The sequence below is a fragment of the Anoplolepis gracilipes genome, chromosome 2, assembly GCF_047496725.1.
Source record: "Anoplolepis gracilipes chromosome 2, ASM4749672v1, whole genome shotgun sequence".
NCBI lineage: Eukaryota > Metazoa > Arthropoda > Insecta > Hymenoptera > Formicidae > Anoplolepis > Anoplolepis gracilipes.
The window spans coordinates 22,040,271-22,048,848 of NC_132971.1; the positions used below are offsets into that span (position 1 = coordinate 22,040,271).

The following is an 8,578-nucleotide window of genomic DNA, read 5'->3' on the forward strand; positions in this document are numbered from 1 at the left end:
ATTATTTCAAAATATTTTATACAAATATAAAATATCAAATAAATCAATGTTTCTCTAATTCTAGCTTATTGTTAGTTTATTAATGATAATTTTGTATGCTATACAATTTAGAACATGGCACCCACCATTCGTATCTAAAATATACAATATGTAATTGCTGACCGAGCTTTTAGATTGTAGTACGATATCCGAAGCACGTGGATACCAAAAATAACTGTCCGACATATTCAAGAATGCACACATGTGTTTCTATATATATATATATATATATATATATATTACGTATATGTACAACGTGCCACAAGTTTTTTTTTTTTTTTTTTTTTTTTTTTTTTTTTTTTTAATTGAATTTTAATATAATTTTTTTGTCATATTTAAAATTATTTATTATTTTTAAGATTTTCTGTCTCAATTTTAAAACACACTATATAATCTTGAAAATTATTTTAAGGAAGTAAGTGGAGTTTTATTACTATATGCTATAAATATCGCATTAGTTATTGCATTCGAACAATATAGTGCGAAATGATGCAACATTTTTATGCTCAAGTATCGCATAATAATAATAATAATATAACGATATCTATATTATATAGTAGATAATAGGACAGTTCTATAGTATATTTATATCTATTCTAAAAGTTTATTTATATCTATAAATATACTTTTATCATTCATAGATATTTTATATTTATAACTTTATTATAATACTATATCTTATATTTTATTTCTGTCCTTTATATTAGATTACAATATTTTGCGTTTATCATTATTAACAATAATTCCATCACAAATATTTCCGGCAATAATAAAACGGACGCGCTACGATAGACGTTGATGTCTGTAATAAATATAAATAGAATTATTTTTATTAAAAAATTATTATTACTTAATTTTTCTGATAAACTATTCATTTATCATATAAAAAGGTTAAGAATTTTTAAATTTACTTTTATCATTTGGATCGCGTACGCCACATTGCCGATGTCCCAATGTGCTTTTCCTTTTTGTCGGTATGTACCCAGGAATGTATAAGCTAGGAACTTCAAGTTTACCAATGGATATAAGCTTGCTAAAGTCTTGCTCTAATTTAGTGGCAATGGGACCTGAAAAAATAAAATTAAAATTATAAATATAAAATTAATTGAATATCGTAGGATATTCAAACTAAATGTTTCTCGATAAATCTTGACCTTTAAAATGTAAGAGAAATTGAATGCATGCGCCGTTATGTAATATTTTGGTCTTTCTACTGTCAATGGATAACATCCACTCAGGAATGCCCATCACTTTTCTTACATCTTCTAGAAATTGCGCCCTACAAAGAGAAAAGTTAGTAAAATTATCTGTACTTTTTTTCTAAATCTATGATAAGTTCCAGATTTAATTATGTACTTCAATATTTAATGATATTTTATAAATAGATAAAGAGCTTACACTACAAATCTCGGTGGTTTCCTTATATTCGCGTATTTGACGATGTCGTTATCCGGTTCGATATTTGCACAGGCAAATCTATTGCTGGCAAAATCTTTGTCAAAAATAACAATAGATCTGCCTATTGCGGATTGCGAACCACCCAGGGGAAAATTTTGATCTGTAAATACTTGTCGTTTTTCGCCAATGTTAATGGGTCCTAAACGAGACGATATATCACCGACGTAACATCTGAGCGGCAGATCTGGACCGCATTCCTGTCTATAAAGATCATCCTAGAAAAAGATCATCTGATAGAATAATCATTTTAATAAATAATACATTTTATTCCAATTTATATATATATATATATATATATTGTATATATAATAAAAAATTATATTTTGATAAATAAAAAATTAAAATAAAATTATATTTTGATTATTAAATGTACATATAATGAATATCAGCAATATTACATTTAGTGGATCGGCTAATTGAGTGAAGTAGGGATTCCACGTGTATCCACCTGCCACGCATCGGGTGTTTTTTACCTTTACTGCAGCATCTACACCCACGGGATTTACATATATCGCCCAATTGTGATTTCTAGTCTAAGATTAAACGCACGCGATTAACGTATGTTTGTTAGATATAATAATGTTAATAAATCTGGGATTTATTTTCTTACAATATTACGATCGTGTTTTCCGGGATGTCGTAAATTCACTTCAATCACCGTCTCACTTTGACTACCGTCCTTATATACAAGCTGCGTCTGCAAACATCAATATTAATAAACTAATATTTTTAAAAATAATAATTCTACATTTTTTAAATAAAATTTCAAAGTTAATAACAAAATTACCATTTTTATGTAACCATATACAAAACCTTGTGGATGATGAAACGATGCGATAGCACGTAACTCACTAGCGTCAGTCGGAGAATATCCTCTCTCTATGGTAGAACATGCCCATCTAAATACAGAGACGAGATATGAGAAAGGATAAAGTAAAAATACCGCAGGTTAGCAAGGTACATCAATCGATTTTACCTTAAATTCTTTTCTCTCTTATGAATCACCACGCTACGTCCCAGTATACTTCTTGGGCCAAACAGTGGCAGCGTCGTATCATTATATGTTATTGCATATCTCTTTTTGTTATCCAAAGTGCCAGATTTTCCGCTCAAATCACCCACCTCATATTGATCTAACGTACCTTCTTCCGTTGCTGGTACATTGTTCGTATCGACACCTAATGGATTCCAATGTCCGTAGAGCGATGTTCCTTCGCATGGAAATTCTAAATCGTATTCCACAGGTGTCTGTAATTATATATAGTAATACCAATAGTTTTATATATGTAATATAAAAAACTTTATATTTATAAAAAAATTAAATTTACATGGTTCGATTATTATGACAAACAAAAAGAATAATCTGTAAAAAAATTGTATACAATTTTTACTGAGGGAAATATATTGTATATAAATTTACGCACTCTTTTTTTTATATAGTATAGTCTTGTACAGAGTTCTCATGAATTTGGCACATAAAATGCGCGATATAAAATCTTTATATGTAATTAGTATTACCATGTGTACGTGATATCCGCTCATCTTTCCACCGAGACCTTCAAGAGATACTTCCACATTAGTAGCGTCATATTCGGTCTGCTGCAATAATTCTAATTTTCCTTGCAAAGATACCTGTTCGCCATTACCAAACCAATCCCTGGCGACCGCTTTACGCCGATAAACCCCACCAATACTAAAAATGTAATTATATATCTATTATAAAAGATTCATAGCACATTCATTGGACACATTTACAATATTATACACTTACATGGAACAAGCCAATCGGTCTCCTCTCGCGACTGGACCATGATCGTCATAGATGACCAAACTCTTGCCAAACAATGCGCGAGATCCTGATAAAGGTAACATCGTGTCGGTAAAGAGTTTTCGAGTTAATTCTGAAGCATTGGCCTTTCTACCGGCGATTTCGAGTGTCCCGTGTCTCGTTAAATCACCCAAGCGACATAATGTGGGTTCTGCAATGAAGCAAGAACTATCTGGCTTCCACTCCACCTAAATAAAAAATATCATCGTTTTTAACGAATACACAAAATCGTATTCGTCAAGCGTTACATAAGCGTTAGGAATGCGCCAAAAAAAGCGTAAACTAAGAAATAGTTCAAAATTTGTTATTTTTCAAAACATTGTATTTTTTATTTTAGTTGCAATTTTTGAGAAAATTATTCTACATAATTTTCCTGCATTGGCTATTTTTTAAAGTATTTTACAGAGCGAAAGAAAAAAGAATAAATATATTTAATTAATATATATTATAAAATATATATATTATAAATATATTTTATAAATTTGTTTTTCAAGATTTTAAAAAGTTTAGGAAATTACATTATACGGATTATAAGGCGATCCAGCGCTGAGACATCGACCTGTCCAATTGTAAAAATCTTTTCCCGGTGGATTGTCATGCACCATCCATCTGATAAATGTCAGCTAATTATCATCTGATGATTTTATATACATATACAGAGATTATTTTTATAATTCTATTACGTAAAATCTCTCTACCTGTGATCCGCAGTATTATTTACTGCATTGCCATCTGCATAAACAAGATGTTCTATTATTATAGTAGTGTCCATTTCGGGATCATCTTTAGGTTGCCGGAAGAGTATCCGCCCGACAATGGGATACCTGAACACTACTTCTGCTGTGTACATTGACATTTGCCAATCGGTGTATGGTGTGTAAAGAGCAAACGTGCCACACACCCATGAAATTACGCCTTTATTATCGGTTTCATTATATCTGATAAGAAAATTTTTTTTTTATATGAAAAAACTTTTGTAACATATATATATATATATATATATAAATTTTAATTATTTATTAAATTTATATTTTTAATTACTTGTAAAGAACTAAAGATCTGTGAACGATACTGTAGGTTCCGGAAAGTGGTAAATATGTGTCCCAATAAATTCCACTAAGTTTAGCGCTTCCGGGCAGAATGTCATTATGATAAGATCCTTCCTTACGACCCTGAAGTTTCCCAGAGAGATCACCGATAGCATATTGATCCTGAGTGCCGAAACCTATTTCGTCCAATTATGAAAAAATCAAAATATTTACACGTTTTATTCAAATGCTTTAAATTTCGTCGTTTAACCTTTTCCCAATTAATTAATTAATTATATTATATATAGTACAATTAATATTTATTTATCTTTTTATAGATAATATTTATAATTATAATATTTATACATATATATACATATATATATATATATATATATATATATATATATATATCTCCTATTTTTACAGTAATTATCATTACCTGCCGGTGGCGTAGTCTTCTCAATAATATTCAAAGGATTAAATAATTTTTTAGTAGTCAAACATGAATCAACAGTAATTCCCACACTTTTCGCCGGTTCCGGAGGCAACTCATGGATTCTATAAAACGCCAATTTAGTGGCGTATCGTAATCTGGTTTCCAAATCATTTGTAGTTGTTAAAGAGATATTGATCCATGTCGGATCGAACGGCGTTTCTTGAATCGCTGTAACTTCTCCTTTAATTCCACGTGAATTGATAACAGACCTAAATATTTTTTACAGAACATTACTTTCAAGAATTTACACAATTTTTTTAGAAATAATATTTTATTACATTTTTTTATTAATTAAATAAATTTTTAAAGAAAAAGAAATTAATATTATAAATCATACAAATTAACGTAATAAATTTTATTTATTAAATTATATCTGTTTATTCTGTTTAATTGTACGAGCATGTATGATTGAAATGCGGCTCTTTTTTTACTTTGTGTGTATCGGTTTACGATGATTAATTTTGGCACAGGCTAAGAACGAGTCCTCATGCACGGGATGAAAAATGACTAGATATAAATGACGATGTGGCCCAAGCAGATCTGCTGGTAATAAAGATAGTTCCGGATCTCTGTAGAATGTTTTATATTGTTCCTGTGTATCGGTAGCAATTTTTATTTTGCCTAAACGTACATCGACGTCTCCGATAGATTTCCCAACGCCGGATGTATTAGGATCAAATACGGTTTGGAGTATATTACAGTTGTCTTTATCTATACAAAATGTGTTTAAACATTTCAAGTATAATAGTAGATATTATGATCAATATTATTAAAATAGTATTATTAAAATATAATATATTTTCAAATTATTATGCCCGGATATATACCGACCTTTGCCAGTTTCAAAGATATCTGTAACATATATCTTCCAATAATGTTCGGTGTAATTAAACGACTCTAATTTTTGTCTATGGATGTGATGCAAATTTGTATGGATTATCGTATCTGTAGGCTCAGCATTGCCCATCTGACCACCCAACCATCGAAACAAAACTGTTCCAGCTACTGGACCGTAAAATCGTGCCTGAGCAAATTTTTCAATATTCTTTTCAAGAACCTAAAGAAAAGCAGAAAAAATATAAAACAATTGATGAAATATAATATTACATCATAAATTATAATCAAAAATAATTGTAGTTAAAAATGGCAATATAATAATGTAGCTCATTGCTAATTATTAATTGTAATTCGAAAAATGGATAATTTATATTATTTGACTATTCGATTATTAGAATACAATTGTGTATTTATAATTTACAATTACTTATAATTATTCTTTATCTTTATTTGCAAAGCAAATGTTTCTTTATTCTTTCATTCCTAATTTTTATATTTTCAAAATCAATTACCGTAATCGAAGCACATATCGTTCTCGGCGAGTAATTATCTTTCAGCATCAAACCCTTTCCCCATAAACCCATTTTTCCAGTCAGAGACAAATCCGCCACTTCTATCGAGCCTGTTTGATTTGTTGGCAATTCAAGAGGTCCGATTTTTTCTGTCAAATCGATGATACTATGCATATAAAAAGCGAAACAAAGATAGAAAAGAAAAAGAAAATATATTTATACATTTTAAATAAATATATTTAAACTTGTATATAATTCGCAAAAGATTTTTTAAATTTTTATATATCTTTCTTGACAAAATATAAAATATAAAAAATAAATAAAATCAAATGCAAAATATAAAATATAATGTACTGTACCTTTCGCCGATATTTCGCTTGTCGCATCTGCCGTTGATGATCGTGTAATCGACCGGAAACTGAGTGACCGACCACAGCCATTGCTGATCCGGATATTGTAAGGTCGCTTTCAGGGAATATCGTATTCGTACCGAGGATTCTGTGGCTCTTTCGAAACGAATTTCTCCGTGAAGTCCACCGGAAGATATATACGCAGCAAGTTTAAGCGAACTCGCGATAGTCACTGGATCAAATATTTCTTATCACATACAATATTTTGTCACTTTCTTTCCGTCTTTAAGATATCTTAAGCTTAAATAATCTTCGCCAGAGAATCATCTTCCAAAAATGTTTAGTTGTTTTATACAATTTATTATGCCATATTTAAAAAATTTTAAGATTATATCAGCGTACTAAGAAAATAATTGTGATACAAAATTTATAGAGAATTTTCGGGAAGATACTCCATCTGTTATAAATAAAAAAAACTTTAGTATTTTGCCGCCTTTATATTTAACGCTCGGATGTTAAAGGCTTTCGTAATGCAGATAATTAATAATGACACGTTTTTAATTTTGAAATATAAAGGAAAGATATTTGACTTCTTCAATCGTAAATAATGTTCACAGATACCAAATGTTATGTATTTCATAGAGATGTAAAGCGCGTTTTCACTCACCGTAGCAAAGTAACAAAAGCCACTGCATTGCTATTGGCGAACATCGAGAAATATGGTTTTTTTTATGTTCTTTTCTTTCAAAATTCGCATATAACGATTATGCAAAATATAACTTTGTTAATATATGGATAAATACGAAAATTGGTAAAATTGCATGTGCGTCATATAATAAGAAATCACGGTCGAACGAGACAACCGACCAGACTGGCTGAAGTAACGGCTTGTACTTTCTTATTTCTTGTGACAGAGTTGGTGGGAGTGGATGAGAACGATGACCTCTTTCACTAAAAATGAAAGGCATAACACAGTTATATTTGATAATTTTAAACAAATTTTTTTTTAGCAAAAAAGACTGAATAATAAATATAAAATATTTATATTTGTTATTATATATATGCAGATAAAATGGGGTTTTGAAAGAAAACTTTTGCGTAAGATAATTAACAATTGTAGTTAATATATAAACATTTATATATATATAATTATCAATATTGTGTGCATTTAAATTTAAATAAATAAATAAATATATATATATATATTATATATATTTATATATATATATATATATATTTATTCATTTATATATATATATATATATATATATATTTATTTATTTATATATATATATATATATATTATATATATTTATATATTTATTCATTATTTATACGATACATATTATCTTTTAATTGTTACTTTCAAATTATTTGTAATATAAGAGAAATTTATTTTGGTATTTATTTTTTCAACAAAAACAATACAGTATTTATGCACGAAAATATATATATACTCTACTATCATTTATAAATGTTTAAAGTTTTAAAAAAGTCATGTATTTTCTGAAATATTAGTATTCTTTACGCATCAAAGAAAATTTGCAAAAGATAGTGAGATTTGTTCCATATATTGAATATATTGAAAAGAAATAAAAAGTAATATATAATTTTTATTTATATCTGAAAAAAGAACTTTCCAGAAAAAATCTTTGATAGTGTTTTCGACTTAATGGATTTTGACCCGGATCAAATAATCAAATTCAAATCTTTTTATTGGCAGAGACGATACAATGACGTCATTAATCGCTCTCGAACTGATTATGGCTCTCGCACATGACGCCCTAAGGCCGAATTTACAATAAATGAAGTGAGTAAGAAATTAACCAATGATATTCGATATTCTTCTCTCAAGTCAATTGTAATTGGTTAATTTCTTGGGGCCTACGACTTCTAACACCTCTTGCAGACAGCCCTTAAGCCCGTATCAGACTATGCATTAAAAATGAGATTAAAGATTAAAGTTTGAAATTTAACCAATTAAGACAAAGTAATTTTAGTTCCCTTTATTCTGATTAGTCAAATTC

General features: G+C 28.9%; 1 protein-coding gene across 2 annotated transcripts; it reads right to left on the reverse strand.

The window, feature by feature from the left end:
* Positions 1-736: 736 nt before the first annotated feature.
* On the reverse strand, positions 737-7,405 carry Rsod (Related to Sod). 2 transcript variants are annotated; one of them, XM_072910757.1, is made up of 19 exons: positions 7,219-7,405; positions 6,561-6,783; positions 6,202-6,367; positions 5,684-5,909; positions 5,284-5,563; positions 4,796-5,061; positions 4,367-4,550; positions 4,024-4,263; positions 3,844-3,934; positions 3,269-3,513; positions 3,016-3,190; positions 2,474-2,745; positions 2,285-2,396; positions 2,108-2,194; positions 1,896-2,030; positions 1,438-1,712; positions 1,194-1,318; positions 951-1,106; positions 737-841 (listed from the first exon to the last, which is right to left on the reverse strand). In XM_072910757.1, the coding sequence occupies exons 1-19, from the start codon at positions 7,244-7,246 to the stop codon at positions 738-740; spliced, it is 3,390 nt and encodes a 1,129-aa protein (XP_072766858.1). In that variant the 5' UTR covers positions 7,247-7,405; the 3' UTR covers position 737. The 2 variants fall into 2 exon arrangements, with proteins under 2 accessions (XP_072766858.1, XP_072766859.1); XM_072910758.1 differs by lacking the exon at positions 7,219-7,405 and having other exon boundaries at positions 6,202-6,350; positions 6,561-6,679.
* Positions 7,406-8,578: the final 1,173 nt, after the last annotated feature.

Excerpts from the sequence above, each read along its gene's own strand:
- Rsod (XM_072910757.1), bottom strand. The coding sequence starts at position 7,246 with ATGCAGTGGCTTTTGTTACTTTGCTACG. Across the intron at positions 4,264-4,366 it reads AGATCTTTAGTTCTTTACAA|ATATAATGAAACCGATAATA; the intron begins GTAATTAAAAAT and ends TTTTCTTATCAG. Across the intron at positions 1,107-1,193 it reads ATTTCTCTTACATTTTAAAG|GTCCCATTGCCACTAAATTA; the intron begins GTCAAGATTTAT and ends TTATTTTTTCAG.